Below are 27,338 nucleotides of genomic sequence, written 5' to 3'. Positions count from 1 at the left end.
TTGGCCACATCCATCCCCTCTCAGAGCTGATGCCCTCTTCCCTTCCTGCAGCTGGACCAGCTGAGGACAAAGGTGCAGAGCACGGAGCAGGCGCTGGAAGAACATCGCAGCTCCAGTGCCGATACCAGCGCACAGATGAAGACGCTCCACCAGCGCCAGCAGAAGCTCAAGGTGCTGGTGGAGTCCTTAAAGTCCCAGGTGTCTGGTAAGGAGGCGACGCAGCAGCTGGAGAGCAGACAGGTAGGGAGATGCTGGCACGGTGGTCATGAGAGGGGGCTGCCATGACCCTCCCCTTCAGATTGGCATGGACAAGCCAGCAGCATGGAAGGACAGCAAAGCCTTAATGCACGTGTTGTGCTGGCACTGACAGCCCATGGCCACAGGACCCCTTGGGTGCTCGCTGGCAGAACGGGTCGGGCAGGGCAGGAGGATTTCCAGAGCGGCTGCGGGTCCCTCGCCAGGTCCCTCGCTCTCGCCCCGCGTCCCTTCCACTGGTGGCACTGACCCCACAGGGGTGATGGGCCAAGTGGGGCTGTGTAGCCACCTCTCCTTCTCCTGCTCCCACTGGGAGCTGCCCCTGCCCATCCTGCCTCCATCCCTTACCCGTCAACTCTCCTGCCTTTCCCTCTTGCCAGAAAGAGTACAAAGCCGCCCCGGCCAGCGAAGTCAGCCACAGCTAGTTTGATGCCCGCACAGAGTGGCTGAATGAGACCATCCAGGAGGTGCTGAGCCAGATGACGCACCAGGAGCAGGTCTGCAAGAGCCTCCTGGAGCAGCTGCAGAAGGGAGGGAAGGGTGACTGTGCCAAGGGTCCTAGGAAGTGTGTGCCTGCAGCCCCTCAAGCCCCTCCAGCAACAGCTCCAGCCTCGTTCCCCAGTGAACACAGCTCTTACCTCCCAACTAGTACCTTGACCAACCTCCCGCATCTGTGCTGGGCCCTGAGCAGGCCAGGGAGCAGAGGCAGCAAGCAGTAATAAAGGCTGATGTTTCCCACCTGCAGACCAAAGCAGTGGAACCCTTTCTTTGCCCCCAGGCTTGAGGAAATGCCCCCCCCTCTTCCCATTACACCAGCCCCACGGCTCAGGGGCATCTGCCATAACCTTCAGATGGAAGAAGGCTCCAGTATGTGCTGAGACCCAGGACGAGTTGTGTCATGAGTGGAGAGCTACTGCGCAGGGAAACTGCAGTCCCAGGGTGGGAGGGTGGGGAAACTGGGGGTGTCACAGCTGGGGACCCGTGGCTGTGTGTGGGGGACAGCTGGGGCTGCGCCCAGTGGGAAATCCCCAGGGGAACCTCAGAGGCGGCCAGGAGGGTGCCGGGCATCTGGGGAGCATCCCCTGACCCCCTTCCTCCTCTTTGAAATTCCTGGTGCATCTTCCCCCCAGTGTGTGGTCAGGTGTCAGAGGGTTTCACTTGCCCCAGGACTAACTGCATGTGTAAGATCAAGCCCAGCTGGGGCTGGTCCTTTTGCTGCTCCTGCTCCTCCCCATTCCGATCCTTTGTCCCGTTTGCTGCTGCGGAACACCAGCCGTGTCTGTGCCAACATTTCAGGAGTTGCTGGATGAGGCCCTGTCAGACAAGGGGGTTGTCAGTCACAGACAACTGCCCTGGCTGCTGCAGGCTGTGCTGTGGCACATGGGTCTGCAGAGGACACCAATCCAGGACCCATCAGAGCAGACCACGGCCGTCTGCCCCCTCGCCTCCGTGGCTGCTGAGCCACAGGATATTATAAAGAACAGAATGGAAACCAAGGTAGAGGCTTGTCCCGCTCTCTGGGTGCTCCCACCCTGAGCCAGCCCCTGCTCCAAAGAAGGAGCTTCTGGTAGGAATGCAGTACTTTCCTGTTGCTATTCAGAAAGTAAAATAGTTTTCACTTACTAATTGTTACTGCATGTTCAGCTCTGCTGTGGGATATTCAGTACAAACACATGGTCCAGAACACTCCTGCTGATTTAAGGTGCAGGATGACAGTAGAGAATGAAGCAGCTTTTATAAGACAAAATCTGCCCTTCAGAAGTGAGTCCCAGAGTACAATCTGGGTAGCTTCTGTGCTTTCTGTAAAGCAGCAGAGCAGCAAATCATCCTTTTGGTAGTCAACAAGATTTAGCAGATGAAGAGTTCCTAGAGTTCTTTCACAAGTGACAAATACTTTCTTTGCTTACCAGAAATCATCCCAATTCTTCTACCTCTTCTTACCAAATATTTACTGATGCTTTTTTTTGCATGATCATACACCAGTATGTGTATGGGAGGGATGAGAACTGAGCCTATAGAAATGGGGAGGATGTTCTCGTGGTTACATGATACCAAGGGAATCAAGAGGACTACTTTTATTTCGGTTTCTCCCGCAATTCACTGCCTGAGCGTGGACAAGTCACAGACTCCAGCTGAGTTCATTCAGTTTTCCTGCTGTAAATTTGGACAGCAGTGAGAGCCAGCCCACCACCGTGCTCCCTGCCACAGAAAAGCCTGTGAATAAACTGTACTTTAGACACAGCCCATGCCAGCCTGCAGTTACGCTGTAATATAACCCAGGGCTCCCAGGGTATCGCTGACAGCAGCCCCATGTCTGGGAGAAATACCATACGTAGCAGTACGCATCAGATTGGAGGTATCTAGACTTCCTGGAACCAAAGGCTTAGTCCTCTGGCAGGATTAACATAGCCCTTCACCCATGGAGACAACATATAATTCTCTCACCAAAAAAGTTAACCAAGAGGCTCCCACAAAAACATCCCAACTCGGCCTGTGATAATCACAGTACAAGACTGGGAACATATTACCTCATTTTCCAGTCTGGGGGAAGACACACAAAAGAAATCTTTCCTCTGAATCACAGCCAAGGCAGCAGTACCTTTACCTACCAACCTGTTTGCTATTTGCAGCAAATTCCCCTTGGAACATTCAGTTTGTTCCAGAAAACCAGGCTAACAGCAGCACAAATTCCACTAGCAGAGAAATCTTACAGACCAAGGAGATTTGCTGCATTCACCCCTTGTCCTGCACTCCTCTTCCTTAGTCCTGCAGTCATTAATAGACTAGACTTCAGAGTAGAAAAATCACATCTTTAGGGGGAATTTATGGAAGAGCAAGGTAAGAGGAGGCTCCCAGGCATCTCTAAGAGCTCGCTCCAGATGGTGGCAATTTTCAGAAAGGTTGCTGCCAGATTCCTATCACACCTTAAAACCAAAAGTGCTGTTTCCCCAGGAGCCTTCCTCCTTCCCTTGCTACTCTGTTTTATAAAAGAGGCTGGCAGGTCCTACCCAAAGCCACTCTCCACCTCACTGGAGATCTTGCTGATGCCACTCTCCTACCTCCTTAGCAGTCAGCAACCTGTCTGACCACACAGGGAAACAGCTACCAGTCCCCATGAAGCTTGTATGCAGGATCCATCATTGCGTGCAGGATCCACCAACTCTGCAACCACAACTAATACTCCAGGAGGCTGTGGGCTACAAACTCTCCCAAATGGTTTGGGTTTTTTTGCAAGTGAAATGGGCACTATCCATATGGGGAGACAGAAAATAATACACCTTGACAGTCTGTCTGCTTACCCCTTGCTCAGCCCTGGGCTGCGCCTTTTCTCAACTGAGATACTGATTTTCCAGAAGGTTTTAAGAACTTAATAATCCTTAAGACTTTAACCTCAGTCAGATTTGTTGTACTAGCCTATAAATGCTGCCTTGAGATCAGCCAAGGGCTTTCAACACTTTTCTGATTGAAAATAACTAGTAAACAGACAATGGGACAGAAGTTCCCTTTTTTTTGGCCAAAAGCCAACATGAATGTAACTGAGGCCTGGGGTGTAACTTAAGGACTAGTAAGTTCTTCTGCCAAGCACGCTGCTCTCTCCTGTCACCCTCAGCTGCCTGCCATGCTTCTTTCTTCTCCTTTAACTGACAATAGTCTGAAGTCTTCAGAGGAGATGCTCCAACATTTGTGTGTTGTTACAAAACATAATAAAATGAGCCTCAGTGTCCATGGGGGAGGTGTATTAACATTTGTTCACTGATAATAGCTACTAGATGCCAACACTGGAAAACGCTACAGTGCTTAATTAAAAGAGGACACATGACAGCAGGCCTAGAAAGATAAATCATTGTCATACACAAGCTTTAGTGGAGTTGAACATTACTCAAAAAAAAACCCAGAGAAGATCAATACATGCCACTTTTCCTCAGGTCTCCTCTGCTCCAATTATCCCCTTCAAAAGAAACCTTCATGAGCTAAAATTTAAAGGCATATTAGCCTTCTTCACCTTCTCTCGTGCTGTTTCTTTTTTGAAAGCTTGTTACTCAATAGGAAAGTTCAATACAACACAAGAATACAACGAATTCTCTCTGAAGCATCACAGCATTTCCACCTCCCTTCTTGAAGCAGTTTCATCCACAGTACTAGAGCTCTACAGAAAATGTGAAACAATCACTTTAAAGTCTGAGGAACTTCTTCCAGAAAGAGCTCAGGAATGAAGTTTAAGTGTGCACCAAAACATACGAAAAGCCTGGTTTTACCTGGGTTTTTTACTAGCTTTCCTATTTAGCTCTCAAAAACAAGTGCTGGACTGAGGAACGAGCCCTTGCTTACAGGCAACTTTATGCCATGTGTCATCTCAACTACTTTATGCAGAGTAAAGGTAAAGATCAGCACTGGGCAATTGTTTACAGCCAGAAGAGTTGTTGTAAGAGATCAGCCCAACGACATATCAAATCTACTTCCAAGACAGAAACCTATGCCAGAATATATATCCAAACCTCATTTACTGTAAGAAGTCTTCCCATCAAACTCAGCAGGCTTCGAACTACTGAAAAAAGAAATAATAAAGCCCCAGCCCAACCTGACATTTAGACCATTACACACAGGCAATTCTGCTAACATGAGGCGGCCAGAGATTGTTTTCTGAGACTGATAGGTTTCTTAATTCTACTTCTTGTAAACTTCTTCTTAAAACACGTAGAAGTCAGGGATGCAACTGCGTTATTTGGACAGCAGCATGGTCATTCAGAAGGGTTTACTGAGTTTGACATCGCAATGCACTCTATTTCCTTCCAATGAATTCTAAAGGAGGAATTGCAGAATATTGTATTATACAATGTGTGTCACATTGTTCAGGAGCTGTATGAAAAACCAAAAAGGAATGCCACTCTGCTCATCAGCTTTCACAAGTATTGAGTACTGCAGACTCGCTGCCTAACTAAAGGAAAGCTAATTTCTGTGGGCTGTATCCCTCCAAGGTGTTACCTCTGCCTTGCCTTATGACAACGTTCCTGAACTCATCTACTCAAAACTCTTCCCAAGTCAGAAGTCAGAATGAATTCACCAGCCTGGTCAACTAAACAAGTGTTCCTTAACGACCGGAACGTCTCAGTTAACAATCAACCTTCTAAGAAAGGGATCCTTTACGGGAGGAAGCCTTTGCTTTAAGGTACTCACGATGTACTTAGCAAAGGCATCACACCGCACTTAAACGCGTGGGGGGAAAAGGCCCGGTGCTTAAGGCAGCGAACAATAAGCGGTATCTGCACAACGCGAAACCCGCGCAGTCACTCCGGTCTCTCTTCCTAGCAAGTTCTTTAAAAACTACTTTAATAACAGCCGCGCCAGACCCGCTCCGTTCCTCGCTGCGGGCGAGCGGCCGGAACGGCGGCGCTGGCTGCGGCGAGGCGCGGCGCACCGGCTCTTGGCAGGCGGGCGCGCAGCCCCCGACGGCGGCACCGGCGCGGCGGGAGGACCCGGCACGGCGGCACCGGAGCCAAGGGAGCTTCACTGCTCCGAGGCCGCGGGCAGAGGCGAGCCCCGGCCAGCACGGCCCCTCCGTCCCGGAGCCGCTCCCGCAGCACCCCGCGACCACCCCCCTCCCCCACCTCGCCCCGGCGAGATGCCACTCGGTACTGACCAGCCGTGGGCACGTCGGGGACCAGCTTGAGGGGTCCTATCTGCCGCAGCTGAAACGCCGTCCGCACTTCGTGGCAGCTGGGTGACTTGCCGGCCGCCACCCCGCCGCACAGCCCCGCCGCCGCCAGCAGCCACAGCCCCAGGACCCCGCGGCTCCCGTCGGCGGCCATGTCGCACCCCCGGCGGCCGCGGGCCGGAGCGCTGCGGGGCGCGGGCCGTGTGCCGGGCGGCGGTGGCGGACGCCGCTCTCGGCGGCAGCGCTGCCCCCGCCCGCCTCCCGCGCTCCTCCTCGGCGAGAGCGGCCGCCGGCGCCCGCCCCTCCCCGCGGGGTCCGAGGGGGACGCCGCCGCCCCCCGCCCGCTGCCTCTTGCCGTAATTAGGGGGAGAAGAGAGAGGAGGGGAGGAGAGTCCTGACGGGCGCCTCCGCTACGGGCGCGCCGATGCTGCGCCCGCCTCGACCGGCCCGAGAGTTTGGCGCTGATGGAGAAGGGGTGCTGGATGCCGTGGTGGGTCCCGGCCCCCTCCGCGGGCTCCCGCCCCCAAAACCCACGCGAGGTAGCAAAGGTTGCGGGGGCTGCGGCTGTAGGGAGTGCTGCTGTACTGTCGCACAGTCCCTGCTACTACCTTTTGGGTGTGGGTTTGGGGGACGGGAGCCCACCACGGCATCCAGCACCCACAGTATCCAGGGAAGTTGAATACCCAAGTATTCCAAAGTATACTCTGTGAAAACAGGGTATCTATGCAGTCTCTCCAGGCCACTGAGACCAAGGTGACAGATCTGTGTCAAATCAAGTCGAAGTCTTAAGTAACCCAGATATGGACAGCAAGCTACAGCAGATACAAAGCCCATAAGCACAGCAGGTTAGAAAATCATGCATGCTGTGCTTCAGTTCTGAAATTCCTAGCAGGTGACATAGAGCCCATGGAAGAATCTCCAAGAGACGGGTGTTAACTCCACCTAGTCACTGCAGACACCAAAAAAAAACCCCACTTTGCACCAGGAAACACACTTTTATGTACCAACTACATATATCAGTTGTGAGCTGTATAAAAGCCATCAGCAGTTACATCCTATACTGTTTTGGGCCACAGAAACTGATCCTGGGGTTGAGACCACCTTGAGAGTAGCTGCTGCCATCACCTGTGAGGTCTCCAGCAATCTTTCCACAGCCCTAAGCAAGCTTCAGTATCAATTGCTTTACCACACATTCAAGCATAGAAGTATGCTCAGCATCCATGAATATTTTCCACTTCACAAACACAGTTTCCAGAGATGCCAAACCCAAGAAGTCTCCCACAAACAGCCTTTTTTGCACAGTACCTTTCAGGCATATGGAGCATGTTACAAGCTACAAGAATTACTATTGTTTGAGGCCATTATGTCTGATTTCTTTCAGGTTCTGTGCTTCTAATGTGCTCGTGAAGCATTAAAGGAGCCCACCTGCAGCTAATTTAACCATTATACACTCCCATAGGTAGTAATGAGAAGCTGAGCTCAGTGTATTTTAATATCTAGACATGAAAATTCTTTAAGCAGTTGGCTTGTATTAACTTTGTTCCTATAAAGACAGCAAAAAAGTCTCTCAAAAACCAAAACACACAAAACCAAATCTGAACAATTCGATCCAGAACAATTAATTTGTCAAGTAAAAATCAATATGGAAGAATAAACAAGCCATTAAATCACGCTTCTGCATTCAAAAGCAGAGAACAATTCACTTTAGAAGCCTTCTGCTCACCCAGGTCAGAGCCGCAGCCCTTTGCTCATCCTGTAGCTCTCTAAGGTCGCCACAAGAGCCCAGGACAGCAGGGAATAAGGCAGCACAGCTAAAAGGCTGCACCTCTTGAAGTCCAGAGCCTACAAATACTGATACAAGTTCTCATCATTGTCAGCTTGCTATGAGTTATACTGTCAGCAAGGTTTAAGTTGCACACATGCACTCATTAACAGGATCAGATCCCAAATCACAGCAAGAGGCAGACTGAAGAGACATGAGGGAACGACCAGTGCCACTGTGAGCATCGTAAGGTGCAGCACCCCAGCTGCCTACCCACTGTCCAGCGTGTGGTGTTGTGAACCCAAGGAAGAAGAACAAGTTACCTCAGTTGCATTTTGTTCAACCTCAGGCCTAATCCTAAAAGACATTACTCAGACAATACTCCCATTGACTTCAGCGAGAGCTCTGCCAGAAAATAACTGGCGGGATGCTGGATCTGACGAATAATTTACTTGACGAATAACAGCACTGTTTGGCATATACATTATTTTATGAATAGCATCTAATCAGTCCCATGCAAGGGCTCAAGGCATTTAATTCAGTGGGATTTTTGCCATTGTTTTCAGTGGATGGCAAGTTCAATTAGCCAAATGGCTAATCTTTTTCTGACATGATTTTAGTACCTCACCTTTACGTGACGGGTGTTTTTTTTCCTCACCTATCTTTTTCTAGTCATGTTGATTCACTTAATTTTTAATTAGTCATTGTTGTTAGTAAAGGACAGTCCATTACATTATCTCCAGTTCCCTTCTCCTCTGAGGAGAAGGAACCTGAACTATACATGTACACCAATCCAACAGAAATCTCAATGTCAGTGAAGTGGAATGTCCATCTATGTAATACTAGTTACTCCAATACATAAGGAAGCATTTATGTTTCTCATGGTTTTGTAATAACTGTATTGTGAGGCATTAAAGATAGCCTGTTATGTTTTTCAAGCTGGAGGCATTTTTTTCCCCCTCTACAAAAAATATGCAGACCCCCCACACACACTGCTCATGTGCAGGTCACCTGTTACAGGGGTTTTTTAAAGGTAGTGCAGACAGGAGAAAGAGAAAAGGAAAAGTTGGAGGCTAATTTAGGAAACTGGCATTTCTTGATCACTGACATGTCTGAACACATTTGAATATGTCTTTTTAGACATGCTGCTCAGAATAAGATGCTCGCTGTCACCTTCAGTAGCCACAGGTGATGTGCATGCACACACAGCCCACAGCCCAGTTGCTGGCCTCCCTGACAGCCCTGCATCTCTGAGCTGACACTTTGTTATCACACATCTTTCCTGACACTGCTTTGGTGAGAAATTATAACCTTCTGGCACCAATGAGCGTGGAAGATTGCTACTAAAACCTACAAAGTGTATAAAGTGACAGACACCTTAGGTATTTCCCCCAACAAAATGATGATCACACCCAGTATCATGTGTAGGCATAACTGAGTTCCCGGAGGACTGAGGGCACACACCACAGCCATAATACAGTGGACCCCACATAATTTAGGCCCTATTTCTCAGAAACATGCTCCACATAGAGCAGGGCAGTCAGACTGATTCTAGTGGAGGTAGTCAGGTGCTTAATGGCAAACACATGCCGAAGTGCTTTGCTGGAAAAGGGCTATAGATAACAGAAAAGTCATTTAGCCAATTATTGTACATGACATTCTACCACACTGCAGCAATTTGCCTGGAACAATCACAGTTTACCTTGTCAACAAGTGTCTTGTTTTCTAACAAATGAGTAATTATTAACCATACATCACTGAGAACTGTATCAGTAATTCTTACAATGAATAGCAATATAAATCTACCCAAACAATCCCATCAGTCTTAATCCTGCTAAAATGACCACAATACTCAGCATGAGCTTTGGATGTGTAAGAAAAGCCGGGATCAGCCTGTTGCCTCAGCCCTTCTCTTGTTGAATATAGCTGGAGCTTTGCCAGCAATTTAAATGGGAGCTGGACTAATTCTCTTATGTTTGAGATAAGCTCATCTCCAACACTGGACTTTCCACCAATAGGATTTAATGGGCACAAGGTCTGCTCTCACCAATTCAGCTGCCGAAGCAAAACCTTACTGTGTGCATCTCAGCCTTTCCAGGGGAGCTAGCAATCTGGTCTTTCAAACCATAATTTATCTTTAGAGGTCTAATTTTTCAAGGTACATGTTTCACTGAAACACCTGAGAAACTTGTGTACTCAGAAGTACAGAATTTTCCTCAGAAATAAAACTGAGACCCGTTTAAGTCACTGGAATGTGCCCAAACCACATGCTGATTTTTGTTTATAAAACAACTTAATCAGCCTCAAAAGAAATGCAAAACTCTCCATCCAGAAGAATCTCTCATTAAGACAAGTTTCTTTATGCAGGTTTGTTATAATTTTCAGTCTTCCTTCTGTTAAGAAAGTTAAAATTAACTTTCTGAAGACTACTATATTTCAAGTCATTGAAAGCTGAGTATGAAATTTTAAATATAGACTTTAATAGTAAAAAATCATGCATGAAATATTCATAACTACACCAAGACTGAAAAGGACTGCTCAAAAGTGATTTTTGGTAATTTTACTCAAAATCTTCTCCTCATGTTAAAATGAACACTATGGAACTACTAGCAAAATTACCATTTCTTCTTCTCCTTCACTCAAAGTAACAAGCACAAGGAATAGAAGTGTGCTGCCATACCATGAATTGTTTCCTCTGCTGTATGTACTTCACATGAGAAAAAAGAAATGTGTGCAGACCTTTCTAATAGTCAGAAAGCAATATTCCTTTGCTGCCTCATTATTTCATGGCTATTTTTCACTTTTTCATTTTAACAGATGTATTCAAACACAGACTTTAGAAGTGCCTGCTGTACTTTTTTTTTCTCCCTGAGAGAATGAAAATATCCTGCCAGAAAGACACAGCTGTTAACTGTACCATAACACTCATTTTAAAAATAATATTAGACCACCAAATACAATTGGTGCAACAACTCAGTTAAGAGGAAACATCCTATAGAGAGTTCTAGGGAGACTTTAACTTTTTTAATCACTTTCTAGTATTTTAACTGTGCGAGAGCAGTTATATTGGTTCAGACCAAAAATCCTTTAGCCCATCAACTTGTCCCCTCTGGCAGTGACCAGACCTACTATGCTTATTTAGAGATTAAACCATGTGCAATGTATCAGAGTTCCCTCTCTCTAGATCACAATTTCAAACCACACCCTAGCCACCAGAGACCACTGTGAGTTCTCTCTGCCATCAGCTGAGAACAGTCTAATCCTCAGAAGAACAGCACTTTTTTTGGCCATAAAAAGATTGTCCCTAGAAATAGGCATCTTAAAATCTCAAAGGAGGAAAAGGCTCACAAAGTTCTCTTACTCAGAAATACAGCATCTCCCAGGGCTGATAACTGACACGATGACTAAGGAACACAATGTGAAGGTGACTGCATGGTAACAAACAGTTTTTCCATCTCGGTAATACCAGCTCGTTCTGTTTGAATTCTTTATCCTAAAGCATCCTGGTCACTGGGCAGCTGAGAAGATTAATATAACTCTTTGCCCTTATCTGCATGGCCAGCATACAAATTAATTTAACTGAGACAAGCAAGAAGGTTCTGAACTTACTCATGTGAGAAGCTGCCATGCACAGCCCAAGGGAAATCAAGTAGATTAAGGAGTAAGGATTGCATAATGTAAGCAGAAGTATCTAGCTTATATACTTCTGAAGACTAATAATGGAAATAGGTCAGTAACTTATTGTATACCTTTCAGAAGTTTCTCCTCCCAACAACATGAGTAATACCACAATGAACACCAAGAATTCACACCTGGTTCCACAATCTCTACCACCACACACACAGCACTACGGATTATAGCACAAGGATGTCCCATCCACCTCCAAGAGTTGGATTCAGGTTCAGGCCTGAAAATAACACAGCACACAGTGACTATCCCGCAGTGATAGTCAGTGCAGTGACTCCACACACCTGCAGTGACTATCCAAGACGGCTCCAGTCCTAAGCTATGTGGTGGTCATAGCCTGGGTCAGCTGTAGCTTGAGATGCTCTGCCTTGCCTTTCCCTTCCCACAGGGTGCAGGCAGGCCCAAGGGGCAACCAGGCAGATGCCTTATTGGCAGGAAGCTACTGACATTGTCAGGATAACCATCACTGCCATTCAGTTCTTGGTAGAGCACTTCTGAGTATCAGATTATCTTAAACATTGACCTTGGTAAAAATGTGTTTCTAAAAGAACACTTATAGAAAGTCTTTGGTTTTGTCTCTCCAGAATGGTCCAGTGGGCTAGACAGACAGAAGAGAGGGATATGTGTCTCCTTCCTTGGACTTCCTTGGAGTCTCCTTCCTTGGAGGTCTTTAAGACCCACCTGGACATGTTCCTGTGTGACCTATCTAGGTGAACCTGCTTGTGCAGGGGGGTTGGACTAGATGATCTCTAAAGGTTCCTTCCAACCCCTACCATTCTATGATTCTATGTTGTCTGGACTCTCCTGCAGATTGTGACAGGGCATACATGCTCCATTAAGCAGTTGTAATGCAAAGCAGCAACTCCTTTACCTCCCACAAAATTTGTGCTTAAGGCTTCCATAGTGACAGATGTATACATTTAAAGTGCCAGATTCAACCTTAAAATATGCATCAAAAGCTGTCTAAAATTTCTGATAACCTTACAAGAACTCTTGCTTGTTTCCTCCCTGACAGGTAAAAATCACAGTGTGGTGGACGAACTGAAATTGTTAATGAATTTAAAACAGCTTCTAAAAATTCAATCTGTTCTTCATGGAAAAATAGTGCCCTTATTCAAAGGCTTGTGGTACAGAACAAGTTCATCTTCCAAAAGTACTTCTTAATAAAACCCAAAAAGATGACATAATACTTAAATTAGACATGTGAATAGCATCATTATAATACTTGAAATAGCTTTTTCTAGGAGGACAAAATGGCCCAACTTTCATTTGTCTAGCTGGGCCCTAAGAAAAGATTATTTTTAACCATGTGTCAGAATTTGAAGTTAATTAAAACTAATTGCCCACAGTACTGTAAGTGATGCCACTGCATTTTCAAATAGCTCCATTTCCATTGGTGTCTCTTATTGACTAAATTCTGGGTTTGCCTTAATTGTGTAGTTCAAGTTGTTTATCTTGCCTTTCTACCTTGCAACTTTACATGAAAGGTCGTAAATAGCAAAGTTCACAGATAAGATTGACACTTAATCAACATGAGAGAAAACACCTTAGGATATAGACTAGTTTATCAAAATAAATGTACTCCTCTGACATCTCATATTACTGTTCCCACTAGCCACCACTTTTCATCCTCAGAATACTTCTTTATGTGTTCAGCTTTGTAGCAAAACTTTCTAACTCTTGAACCACTGTACCTCTTAGCCTCATTCCTTATCTTAACCATGCAGATAAAGTTAATCTCTTTAATGAGAACACACATATGAGAAAATACATTCCTCTACTGCCACACAACACTAGCATATTTGCAGAGCTTCTCAACTTCTTGTTTGTCCAGAGTGCACGTCTCAACATGCTAGATCCATTTTAGTACCATTTTATGGTAGTACCTCCTATCTTCACATAGAGGGTATTAAGGATGTGAACTCAAGGTTAAATAAGGGCAAACATACCCAGACACAAGTTTCTGCAGCTGTTGTCCAGTGAGAGGGGCTGGAGGACTGCAGCAGCAGATGGGAATTATGTCTCGAAGGAGTACAGGAAAGGGAGGAGAAAGAGGGCTCTGGATTTTCAGTACGATGCAGGTTGAGTCTAGTGGAAAAAGCTTGACCCTTCCTGTAGCTATGACAAAATCAGGCTGGTTGCCACCACACTCCTGTATGGCATGGCAGATTCTGCTTACATCACCTGCTCACATTAATGTATAGATTAGCACATGTGCCTTCCATTCGCCTAACTTCCCCTCATCTGACACTGGTGCTAGGACCAAATGTCTAGGACTGCTGCCACTCTCATGGCATCCCACCTGCAAACCCTGATGTAACTGGCTTCAATGGGAAGCCCTTACCATGGCATGAGAATCGCTCCTTTCCCTAAAATTTGGTTATAGGGGTTACATCAGGGGACCCAACAGTACACCTGTGTGAAGTTCACCAAGCAGCCAGTATGCAGCACCTTCATCAAAGCATGCTCAGGTCAGCACACACAGCATCACAAACACCAACAACCAGTAGAGGGTCCACGTAGGTCCTGAAGATAACTTTCATTGGCACACACAAGGCGTTGTAGGGGTCCAGCTGCTGTAGAATTGGATGGTCTAGCCAAAGAACATGCCTTCAAACTTTTTTAACACACAGAAACTTGCTTCATTCCCCAGGTCAAATCCTGCCCAAATCTATCTCAAGTTCCAAGAATCCAAGCTCAGCTGGACAGGCAAGTGGTGGTCAAATGACACAGGCAACTTGTTCTGTGGGCAGCCATCAGCTTGCCTTAAACCTTTGGGTAAGAGCCTTTGCCAAGGACTCATTACAAGTCATCCAAGACTTGCATAAAGACATTCACTGGGTATGTGAGCTGCTGTAGAGGAGAACTGTGTTTAAAAATGCTAGCATAGACACAGACCAGCATTTACCAGTAAAATTTGCAGTAGAAAGAGGAACAAACTGACAGACATGAAAAAAGCATCATGTACTGTTTTATGATTCTATGATTTCACTACGTCCAACTTCCAGATGCCAGATCCACGCTGGGATAAGTTCACTGTCCTCAGTTTCATTCTGGTTCAGCAACTACCTGAAGCATTCATTCCAAATGGACATGGAGAGGTGTCCCTCAAAGGAAGAGCAGGAAACAGTGGAATTGGGCAGGTCTCTGACATAACTTGGCCTGCAGGGTCTTTCTTAGGGCAAATGCCCAACCAACACCTTTGCAAACTGAACAAATGGGATACAGAATCAGAAAAATTAAAGAGGAAGCACACTGGGTTATGTTCCAGTGTACATTTCATGTTAGATCTAGCACTGCATTTTTTAAACCACTATAAAAACCATATTCTTTTGGTTAAATACTGAAAGTCATCTGTTGCTGCTTTGTCTCATACCATAAAGTGACTCGTAGCTCTAATGCAAGGAAAAATTCTGGAGCTGAAAAGTGAGGGAAATTGAATGAGGCTGCTCAGGTAAATCTGTGTGTCAGGGTAAACTTTTGCATGTTGGTTTTGTTCATGAGTAACACAGCAATCACTGCAATTCTTTACATAAATGACATAGGGGAATTTGAGACATTTAGCTCCAGTCCTACTATGGGACCAGCTCTTAAAGTCCACTGATTTCAGTACAGTTTTTCCCCTCTTGCAACAGGTGGTTAGTGGTTCTTGCCAGCAGATCAGCTCTTGCTGATCTGAATTGCAAATTATTTGGGGAGGCATCTCTGCAGCTTCTCAGTAACACAAGTTTCATGGTGCTTCAATTAACGGAAGGTATAACAAGCAATGACAAAACACCTCTGCTTGGAGGCCAGTCTGCAGCCACCACTCCCTCACCACTCCTCCCACCAAGATGCTGAGTAGGTCCTGGCCTTGTCTGCTAGACACTGAATTTTTCATGCATGTGACTCATCTCTCTTCTCCAAGAGACTGCAGGAAAAAGCTGATGAACCCTGAGCAAGTATAAATTAAAATTGGCATTTGCCAGAATAATGTTCTCTCCAGAGCCTCTGCATCTCGGATGCCAATACGGGCTGCAGGTGACATAAGTTTCTATGCATCTTTCTGCTAAATCAGAGCATCCTCTGCACAAATCAAGCACTTGAGAGACATCATGAGATTTGTGATAGTCCCTGGAGGACACCAGGTCTGTAGCACCATAGCTGGATTCTTAGCCGTCTATTCTCACTGACTGCTGGAATTTCTTGGGGGCAATTTTTAGTGACAAAACTGAGGATAAATCCTGCCTGTATTTCACAAGGTAACAGGCAGGCTTTGTTTGACATTGAAGTACAGATTACTCAGTGTTGATAGCACTGCCTGTTATACACAGCTCATTTTCTTTCTTCAAAACCAAGTCCAGGGTTGGTTAGAAGCAGTTTTCTGCCCTGCACAGTAAATCTGGAACAAATGGAAGCCCCAAGACAACACGCCTGTCCTCCTCAGGTTCTTCCCACAGTTGGAGAATTGAATGAATTAGGAATTGTCTACCTAGTGGCAATCCTGTGCCCAATCTAAGACTCCTCAAAAACAGTGCAAAGCTCCTGTGATCCCAGTGAGCTGGGATCTGCTGTGGCCTGGTGCTCTGGTACATGCCTCATCTCTGGCAAAAGACAAGGGCTCATGCTACGCTCTAACTCACACAAACAACACCTAGTTTCTCCTCTGTTGCAGACTGACCCTTGGAGAAAAAACTCCAAGTGGGAACCTTTGGCAGCAATTCCAACTCACTGGGAGGACCTCAGCCTGAAGCTGAGAGTGCTGGTCCTTTTTTGATAGTGTTTATATACTTCCACCAAGCAATGTGTTAGCTTCCCCTCTCCTCACTGACTGCCTTGGCACTGTTTGTGAAGTCAGCTTGCAAGAATTTAGCTCTTATGAGTTTAAGAATTAGATCATCTATCCGAAATAAAGCCTTAAAAATCATCAGTAAACTAGATACTAGGACCTAGTATATACTCCAAACCAGAATATGCACATAAAGGTCTTGATATGTGGCAAGTTTCTTTGTAAAGGAAAAGATAGTGAGGGGGTTTTTTTTAGCTCCAACATGCCACTTAAGCCATGGCATGCTTCATTTGCTAAAATGGAATATAGCTTTGCATTGAGTCACACTTGGGTTGGTTATTAAATGAAAACTGTTATTCCATTATAGCCATAAGAAATGGAAATGCTGCATATGACTGTGTAAAATCCATTAACTGGCTTATGGAGCCCAGGACCCTTCAGAGATCATTGTAAGTCCATCTGATGTCCCTCTCTGCCAGATATTACACACTGCACTAGATGCAAGGAACGTACGACTGTACAGAACCACTGTTAATCAGACTTTACACCCTGTCTGTGCCAACAAAGACAAGGAATATTGAGCTGAAACTTACACCTCATGTGTTGTTTTTAAGTAAGTGTAATGCACAGAGGAAAAGCTGCCACTCCTCACAGTACATCATGTTAAAGAGTACTCACAGTCAGCTGATTTGCAGTGTGCACCTTAACCTGCCTCTTGAAAGTCAGTAATTAATCTAGTAAGAGTTCTGCTTTGGAAGAAAAAGCCTGCACCTTGGGGATATTTTCAAAGGCACAAATTGGGAATAAACAAGAGTTGCCTTCATTGACTAACGGGCCTTTGAAAATCTTGCCCAATTTTCCTTCTGGTATAGGATCTCTATGAAGCATGCCATTTTTGTCTGTGCAGAAACTTTAACACTGGAATTATTTACCATTATCACTTGTCTTTGCAATATTCTTTGAAACAATCTGATCCTCCAGCTACGAGTCTGTGTGGATTGTGTTCAGAAAAGGTCATGTTTCCTTGGTATCATCTAATGCAGGAGGGCAGCTTGGATTTAAAATGACAAAAATAATGGCTCGAAAAATATACAAGTTAAAAGCAACAGTTCCATCCAAGTATCAACTAGAAGTGTTTTGCTACCCAAGAAAAAGGTCTTTGCTCATGTTTATTTTGCTAAGAGAATTTTCTGAGCTGTTTGATAAAATCATTTCTCAATTATGCACTACACACTCACCAACTCACAGAAGTACTTAGGAAATTTTATCTGGAAATGGTTATCACAGAACGAGATCTTAGTTGCCCATGACTCTGAAGGGACAGATTGATAGGTCTCATGACCACGTGATACAGAAGCTACACAGAAAATGGTTTGTCACCAAGAGAGGGGAAAATGTTCCCGTGAATTGCAAGTAGCTGTACATAGCAGCATTCAGTTTGGGACAAGCTCAGAAGAAACACCCTTTTAAAGGTGGGCAAGGTAGGCAAACCAGATCTAAGTCATTGAAAATGGACAGCTGGCTCATTTTAACACTATTCAAAATAGCACTGAACACCTATTTTCTGATGTTCAGAAAACATCTGAACTTCTATTTTTTGATGTTGAGAGGCCCTCTCTTACTGAAACCTAAAAGAAACACAATGCACAGATGTGAGGAAGAATGAAGTAAAACTTTGTGAGCTATTTGGAGAGGAGAATAGCATCTAGTGTGAGATATGTTAGCTCTTTCATTGCCAGAACTTTCAAAAATGTCTTAAACACAGACAAAACCCTCTGTAGTTAGTGCCTTTGTTGGCAATAGACTGAAAGCTGATGTACTACATGGACTAATGTTACATTTCATTTTCTCCTGAGTAAAGAGCACTGCTGTCGTCTTTGTCTTAGGGCCAACACTTTGGATAATCTACCTTTGACACAGTGCTAAGTAACTTGAGATTTTTCTCTGGGCCAGTTCCCAACCACTCTTCTAAACTGAACACAAATGCAATTCCTCAAGAGCATGAGGTGGCTATGCAATGGCTATGTCTTGGCAAGACAGTAATTTTAAATCTAATTAGCTCATCTGAATGCACACTATGCACACAGGGATCCACAGGTGAGCTGTCACAACAAAAAAACATCTTTCTGGTAAGCTGTTATGAACTCTTATCGCTCAGCACAAGAGACAAAAGACAGCCCCTCTTCCAAAACATTCAGTCTATGTTACAGGAGTAAGCTCTGAACTACAGGAGATGGGAACCAAAGGGGTTTTTCCTGTTTTTGTCGATCTGTTATTACCAGGGGCAGTGTTATTTCAAGTTACACTGCACTCCACCATCAGGATTTTTCCTGTGAATGTCTTTCTTCATTCAGTAAATTCTTTCAAAGTTGCTGAGAGCAGATGCTTACACAGAGGTGACAGAGAAGGGAAAGCTGCCCAACTTGGCAGTATCTAAGAGCATCTGGTAGTTAGAACTCATCAGGGATTGCTATTTGACTTAGAGGCTTCCTACTGCAGCAATCTTCTGCAGAAAACCCTTCCCACAACTACTAACAATGAATTCCTTTTCTTCCTGCTTTTCTCACTCTCCTCAGTATCACATCAAGCTCACAGCCAAAGGGGATCCTCCTTTTCCTCGATGGTCAAATACATCAGTGGGGCACTTGCTGCTTTTTTTTTCCTTAGGACCAGTGTTTTTGAAGAAAGGAAAACAGGAAACAGGAAAGATGAAGAATCAGAGCAGCCTGGAAAACTATCCAGAAAATCTGCTCAAAGGAAACATCTTGCTGGAAACAAGAGTTGGAGAGGATCCACCTTGCTAACTCATGTTCATGGCAGACATGCTCTTTCTAGGCACATTTAAAGTCCTCCTGATATCTGATCAGTTCAGACTCCCAAGCTCCTTCCTAGGAGCTCTTGAAAAGTCTACATGTCTATAATGCCCAGACTAAACATCCAGCAAGCTGTAATATACTCACTCCAAATTCTTTTAATAGAAGAACATCTTTTAATAGGAGAATTCAACTCTGATACCTGAGTTCACCCATGGAAAAGTAAGCACCTTGTTGCAGGACAAGTGTATTCTTTATGTCAAGCTGCCTCCACTGAATCATTTTTTCCCTGTTTTTATTTCCTTTCTGGAAAGACTTTTTCCCCCCAGCACTTGTTTCACAAAAAGAGAAATGTGAAAGTACACAGAAATTTGCAATCAAAACTTCCACAGCTGTTCACTGCAGCAGGGAAATCATACGAATGACTCCCTCCTGCGTCCCTTCCCGTGCCATCATTCCCATTCTCCTGGCACACGGGCAGTGGATTTTACTCAAACTGCCAGAGCCAAGAGAACCAGCTCTCATTCCTATTACTGCCTGGCTGCAAGAAAAGAGAACTGCTTTGGTAAAGCTCAGAGGATCTGAAGGTCTGTTAACAAAGGACCAGGCAACTGAGGTTGTTGCTTTTGGTTTTCAGGTGATTGCCTTCTGCAGCAGGAGCCACTCCATAAGGCAGCACTGTCACTACTTTAGAAAGGCAGCTGAAAAAGAGCAGGGACACCACATGAAATTTAACATTTCAGCAAGTTAGGGAAAAGCTCCAGGCAGAGGTAGAAGTTCAAAAAGAATCATAAAACATGCTATTAAATGGCAAAGCCAGTTCAAAGTATTTCAGAGGCAGAAAAATCCAAACAGTAAAAAACTTGGATCTTCCAAGGACCTCAATCCTCTTTTAATTATGGCAGCAACTGGAGAAGGATGCATTTACAGCTTAACACTTCTTGACTAACCTAAGCATTTGAATCAGACTGTTTTAGGAGAGTAGTTTCTCCATGCAGTAACTAGTCTGGCCTCAGCTACCAATCCCTGTCCAGCTGAATAAGAGAACTGTATCAACAGAAGCAGAACTGCAGTAGAAACAAAGCTCTTCTTACTATAAACTTCAAATTTTAATCAAGGTATTTTATTTAGATTTTCCACCATGTTGAAAAACTCTTCAATATCAGTATCCCTAATTGAATGCTATGCAGGAATTCCTCAGCATCTCACATTTAGAGAACACCACTGATTTCTATTTGGTTTTTCACCCTCTTTGTAGTTATAACAAAACACATCCTTTTTGTCCAAAGCCAGATCTTCTCTCCAGATGACCAAAAAAACTCCTATAGTTAATGAACTGGAAATGTTATAAATGAAAAGCCACCTCCATTCAGAAGAATCGTATCAACTGGCTGATAAAAAGCATTCCCATATAGACAAGTTTTGTGTTATAAATAGGACAGAATTTCTTCCAATAAAGATACAGTTCAAGTAATGACCATTAATTTCAGAAGGAAATTTGCTTAAACAGTGCTTTAGATTATCAGTACAGCTACATAATTTCCTCATTAGATCTAGTAAGCCCTTTTGTGGGCAGGCCAAGATGACATAAAACACACACGATACATGAATAAATCAGCAAAAAGAAGAAATACTGAATACATATATTCATAATTCCCCCAGGGACACTGAAATACCTCATTAAAAGTGGGCTTGGTTGCAAAGAACAAATCCATATAACAAATTAATATACTGTTGACCAAACATGTGGAATATATACAGCAAGATGATAAATACGGATTTTATGCATCACTAGACAGAATATGCACTGAAATCTCTGCTTTGCACAAATGTAACAAGAGAACATGTTGCAGGAATGGATTTATTGCACAAAGTTCCACATTTAAGACGTCTCCAGAGCAGTATTACACACCAGGTACACTCTGATTGATAGCAGCTTCCAATACAGGCCCCTTTATCCCCAACATATTTCACTACCAAAGCTGCTAAAGTTTTGTTGGGTTTTTTTAGGCTGTCTTCAATTCTTTGACAGTTGAAACATTTCCAAACAATAGCAGCAAGTTTCTGAAAACACTTCTTCACAGTAGAAAGCTTATACTTTCACAAATTCCTAAGACATCCTTGTTCATGAAGGACTCTGACTCCATTCAGCAGTAAAGGAATCCCACACAACAGGAGAAACCTAAACACGCTATTGCAAAGGAGTCCTACAATCTCTAGATCATCTCACTTTCCTCAAAAGAAAGGCACTTGGGGGTTGCCACTCCACAGAAAGTTGCAGAATGTTCATGTTTTCCTAAGCTTATGTCCCCCTGCGACTCCAACTGATCCTTACCTGAGTTTCTAATAGAAATAGCAATAATGGCATTGATCAACGCCGTGCCACTGTTTTGAAAGCTGATGTCTTTTGAACCTGATGACATGGTAAGTTATCAGAAAGGAGTTATTGTGGTTTTTGTACTGTGTTTTCATGTGATATTTACATATTTGAAGCTTTGCTAAAAACCAATCTGTAATGCTCCTTCAATGAGGACGTGACCTCATTTCACGTAAAATGAGCCTCCCTGCTCACCCACCCTCCTGTTACTTGCTATGAAACCACTATTGCTACTTTCAAGGCGGAGCATAAATCCTCTCAGCTGCAGAACTGCCTGCAGAGTGCACAAATACACTGCAGAGTAGCTTCCAGACACATTGCACCAATTTATTCACAACTTCAAAGCAAAATCTGCTCTAATTGCATTGAATCAGCCTCACTTCTTTTGAAGACACCAGTTTGATGTCAAACTCTGGTAACTGACCATCCTTTTTATTGTTGTTTATATGGAAATGAAGTGCTAACTAGTACATCTCCTGTTGAAGAAAGAGTAGCATTGAGTCATTCTAATCAGTTCCTTTATGAGAAAGTCCCGTTCCCTTCTGCCCATGTTTGCTGTCTGCATGCTAATTCACCCTTGCTTAAACATGCAATGCTGTCACCACTTACTCAAGGAAATCTGGATTTTTTTAAACCACATTAAGACTTGTGTAGTAAATGATTTATGCATCTGTATTACATTGTTCCCAAGATACATACATACACCCTCGTGAGTGTAACATATGTACTTGCCTTTTTAACTACACTGTACAATTACTTATTTCCCGGAGTTTGAGCATTTTCTTTTCTGTATTCTGTCTCCTCCATCTAGTGCAAGATGTTGCCATTTACTAAATTCACTAGAGCAAACGTGTGGCCTACTGCCCTACATTAAAGGCCTGCTAATTACAGATATTCTTTCAGGACTGTTCTGGATCAATGGGAGGAAAAAAAATGCATCCCATACTTTTCTTTTGTTTTTACACTTCCACCCTACAGCTAATGACTCTTGTATTGAAACCCAATGCTGAATGTAATGAGATGCAAGACACTTCCACATCCATGGTTACTATTTACTAACAGAACTGATGATGTCAGGAATTTAATTAGGTTGTTTCTAGTACAGAGATTTTAAACCATGAAATCATTATAGTGTATAATCTTTCCTTTGTTGGGATTTTATAAAAGGTAACCCCCAAACTAAACACCATTCCTGTGTCACAGAAAACTGAGCTTCTCAGGGTTTGCCAGGGATAACACACTAACAGGTTTAAGAGTAATTAACACAAGCTATTCCACACATGATTTTCCCAAACCGCACCACGGCAGCAACTGCCACTAGCACCACTGCTCTTCAAGATTATACCAGTGTTTTTATTACAAATCCTTACTTTCAAGATTTGTAACTTGACTGTAAAAATGAGCTTCAGGCTGAAATTTGGCATACATGCTCAAGCAATTAGTTTTTAACACCAGAGTTATTATGAATCAGGATACAGTTGGGGTACATTGGAAGCTGATTGCTCCCCTGGGCACCTTCCATACATGGGAACCTCCTTATCTGCTTCCCCACTGCCAGAGGCTAAACAGCCTTCGATGGGAGCAAAAGTCCTTCTTGGTCTCAAAGTGGATCAAGCCCAGGGTATGGAAGGACACTGTTCTCCCACACATTTCTGCTATGGGTAAGCCCTTTCCAAGGTCCAGCAGTTCTTTAGGAAGCCAACAATGAAGCCACCAAGCACTAGGTAGCCTATTTCAGAAATCCACTTCATCTGTGATTTAAGCAAGATCTTTTTCCAGGGCATGATGGAGATAAACTGCAGTTTATCACATGCTTATTTCCATACATGTATTATTGTGAAGTCCTTAGAGCCCTCAATGATCCTGGGGCCAGACTAAGATGGTGTTCAGTAGGAGTCTGTCATAGTGCAGCTGCCTGCTCTTGCCCTCTGTTAAAGAAGTAAGCATGGGAGCTGACAAAGCAACCCCCAATCCTGGTTATCCCTGCCAGCTCAGCTCATGAATGTGGGACCACACGTTACTTCAAGGTGGGATAATGAAGGGCTCTGTGCAGCACAGAAGAAGCCTGTGTTCAACGAGGGAATGTCTGTAGGATTCTCTACAGAAACAGACACTACAGGATAACCAGCAAGCAAGAAAGTCCAGGTAATTAACATCTGTTACACTCTCTGTACCTAAAGGAAAGCGGGGAACTTGGGGCAGCACTGAATATGGTCTTTTTACCAGCTTTTAGAGACTAACACCACTTGTAACACAATATAATACGAAAACTTCTCCCTTTCCACAAGATTTACATCAGAAAACATCTTAAGATAACTTTTTTTTTAACATGGCATCAAGGTAAGTTTTCTTTGGCTCCACTGAAGGTGAGCTGAAAATGCTGCTCCTCATCAGCATCATTCTCATATCAGAATCTGGGCCACCTGTTAGGTCTCCTACTTATGCTGATCACCAACTGAATAGCTATCTATTCACTATCTCTGCATGAAAACTGCTCTGCATAATGGAGTCGTGGTCCCCCAAGGAGGCTACTATAGTACAGACAAGTGACAAACGTGAGGATTACTGTAATGCCCTTGGGAGAATTAGAGCATGCCAGGAAAACTAAGTCCCGTTCATCTCCACAAAAGGGATAAACCCATTTTTTTATCACTATTACCACCAAAGCTTCTTAATGTACAAAGCCAGAGGTATTCTGTCAAAAAGCAGTAGGATATCAGGCAAAATAAGGAACTTAATTAAACCCAAATTTCCCAGAGTAATATTTCTGGAGTTTTGACAGCTTCCTCTCTCTTCAAGAATAGACATTTCAAGCAGTTAAGTGACAGGAATGTGATCACACTTAAGAGTGGAAAAAACCCCCATCAAAATCAAAGGTATAACTTCAAAGAAAAAAAAAAGCTAGAAGTCAAACTGAAGTAAATCAACACGTGGAATTGCTAGAGGCCCCAAGGAATAATTTTCCTGAGCGTGCCCTTGGTGGAAGATCACGGCACTGGAGTTTCAAGATAGTGGTTTGTTCTGTCAGGTAAGATAAAAGAAATTCAGATTTACTGCTACTGCGTGTAGCACTCATCAAGTTCAAGATAAACACTGAACCAACAGAGTAAGAGGTTTCTTTCTTTTGAATGATGATGAAACATCTGCTGGAAATATTTTAACACGGTTTGGTAAAAGACTTTTGCTAATCTTAGCAAATTGTTTTGGTGGCAGAAAAAAACAGAACCTGAAGTTTCTTCCGTTCAAGCCCACTTATTTTCTGTATTATCTCCTAAACGTTTCCACCTTCAGCTTATCAGAAATCCTTTTTCAAGTTGTTTTTTTTTTTAATTGAACCTTGAAAATGAGGCTGCAGTAGAAGTTCATTGCACTTAATATTTGAATCACCAAAAACATTGGTAGAAATAAGCTGAACCAGAGATGTGATCATCCCACATCTCAGAAAGACTGCAGAACAGATGCCTCTTCAGGCTTATGTTACAGTCCAGTCCCTGACAAAATCAAGAGCATTTTGCTGGATTTCTTAACAGGTCTATGCCAGTTCTCCATGAAGAAGGAAATAGTCTCTTTTTTTCCTGTACCAGTAAGAAGTAACAACTGAAGACACTTTTGGACACAAGGATGGATAATTTTAGATTACCCCCAGAGAAGTTTGGTTCAACACACTTCAGTGATAGGTGATGACTCCCTGCATATCTATACATGACTATACATAGATATACAGGATTAAAATGCAAATGCAGCACTTATTTCCAGCAATATTCCTCACAGTCAAATTCAGTCCCTACCCCAGGACTGTCCTTTGCCCAATCTTAGGCCTAAGACAACAAAGCTCATCTCCTCTCATGAAGGCAACGGTTTTCTAGAGGAGTGCTAGCAGTAATGCTACAGCACTTAGCTCTCTGCAGCATGCCTGCCACACTAAGTTGATGGCATCCAACTCACTATGTCCCTGTAACAGCTCCATATAGCACTCCCAATACAAACCCAGTATTTTGTTGTTTAGATTTTGCTTCCCCAGTTTTACACTCAAAATGAATGGGAACCACTCCAGGGCTTCTAACACCAAAGCTTTTTCCATTGCAGAGGTGAAACTTACAAGGTGTTCTAGGTGTAGCTGGAAATACCTGTGGGCAAAAGATTTAGTGACAATCACTTCTCCAGATAAAGAGATGCTTCATGACTCATAAGTGACCTTAAAGCAGCGGGCAGAGAGGACATTGAAGATGAATCTATGAGAGTAACTATATTAGTTAAGTGAATGACAAAGGCTATTCTAACTGAACACTTAATTACTTAGATCTTGTATTAAAAAGCATCCCCTCTATTTTTGTTCCAGGTTTACATAACCAGTTTCTTTCCCTTCTTTGATCACTTAACAATGTGCATTTCTCCTACATGGAGCTGTTCTATTGTTGCAGTCAGACTCCAGACCACATCTGTGCACTGTTCTTGCACAAAAACAAAAAGCAGAAGCAGCAAGTGTTGGCCTTCTGCCATTGTCATTTCACTTATTTTGATCCTAAGTGCAAACTGTTCTTTGCTTGGCAAAGAATAAGATATGTGTGTCACCGTGGTTAGGGAAAAAATATGAGCTGAAAGTCAAACCAGGTACATTCTACTCGTCATGCTGTATTTTTGTGGGCTGAAAGTCACCTGTGATCAGCTGATCTAAGATGCACCATGAAAAATATCCCATAGGAAGCAAAGTAAAAACCCTTAGGGAAATATCCCCTTTGCAATACATGCAGATCACAAAGAAGTAGCCAGGTATCTTGGTCTTTATTTACCATTGGAGACTGATATTTTAAGCCCTTCATTTGTCTAAGGACATGGGAGAAGACAGAGCAAAGCAGCATTATCAGAACGACAGGTATAGCTCTCAGCACACTTGTGTTCCTGACTGCCTTCAGCTACAGATATTAGGATGAACATTTGACAAGCCATAGGATGAAAGAATAGGGCTAGCAAAAAAGAAAAGCTAAATCTGTGGTAACTTTAAGGTCCTTAAAATGTCTGCTTAGTTCATGTGCTCAAAAGTCAGAGTGTAGCTTAAGGGCCTGAAGCCAAAAGGAAGGAACACAGCTTGTTCCTTCAAGTAAAAATTTAGGACTCCAAGCTTTTCCTCATGTTGAGCCATAGTAAAAAGTGGCTAGTGTAAAAGTGCTGCAGATGCATAATGAAACAATCAAGTCTCATCAGCTTAAGTATTTCCTTCACTGGAATTACAGCACAAGAGAAGACAAATGCAAACTTCAGAAAGAAAGGAGATGAGTTCCAATTCATTTCAGCAGCAAACAACCAGCAGCTTAAAACCAAAATAAATACATTTGTCCAAGGGAGGAGTCTCTGGAGAGGCAGTGTCAACATAGTTCAGATGTGGCTCAGAAGAGATAAAACTGATCCAGAAATTTATCCTAGAAAGATCCCAAATGAACAAGGTAACACAATGCAGCCTAAACAAGGGCCTTACAATAATCTGGAAAAAAAATGCACTTTTAAACTGTTATTTGGTAGAAAGTTCTGTAATTCATCAGTGGAAGCTACCATCACTATCAGACACTGACAGCTACTTCAATTGAAGACATTTACAGTCTCATCTGCCCAGACACTGAACTGAACCATCAAAACTATTGCCTAAACCTGGAATACATGAGGTCTGCATTCATTATTTGGCACAACAACAGGCTTGTAGTTGCATTTCACAGAGGTAATAATGGAGCTGATAAGGGGGAAAGAGTATCTTCAGCTATAATACAACAAATTAAAAGTAAGTCTTTTAAATTGAACCTATACAGACTTTAATGGGAATTTCAGTATAGAAAACCATATCTTTTTCTGCTTGTTATAAGTCACAGCTACGTTCAGTCTTTTGGACTTCTTGTCTGTGAAATGGGATTGACAGATAACAGTCCTTAGCACTCGGCTCTTTTCTCACCAGGCTCTGTGGCACAAGCTCTATTCCTAGCCCTAGATGATGCCTAACACAAAGGGCCTCTGAACTCATCCCAGGTCAGTAACAT

At 43.7% G+C, this 27,338-nt stretch overlaps 1 protein-coding gene across 1 annotated transcript in view; it reads right to left on the bottom strand.

Annotated features, from left to right (window-relative positions):
* The window catches only part of LOC104558822 (glypican-5), a 350,414-nt gene extending 344,352 nt beyond the window's left edge, over window positions 1-6,062 (bottom strand). Inside the window, exon 1 of the mRNA XM_062006029.1 lies at window positions 5,894-6,062. Within this exon, the coding sequence (XP_061862013.1) occupies window positions 5,894-6,062 (169 nt within the window). The remainder of the gene's footprint in view (window positions 1-5,893) is intronic.
* Between the last annotated feature and the right edge of the window lie 21,276 nt (window positions 6,063-27,338).

This window comes from Colius striatus, chromosome 12 (genome assembly GCF_028858725.1).
Source record: "Colius striatus isolate bColStr4 chromosome 12, bColStr4.1.hap1, whole genome shotgun sequence".
Lineage (NCBI taxonomy): Eukaryota > Metazoa > Chordata > Aves > Coliiformes > Coliidae > Colius > Colius striatus.
The sequence above is the reverse complement of the archived record's forward strand: the minus strand, read 5'-3'. Positions and strand labels throughout refer to the sequence as shown.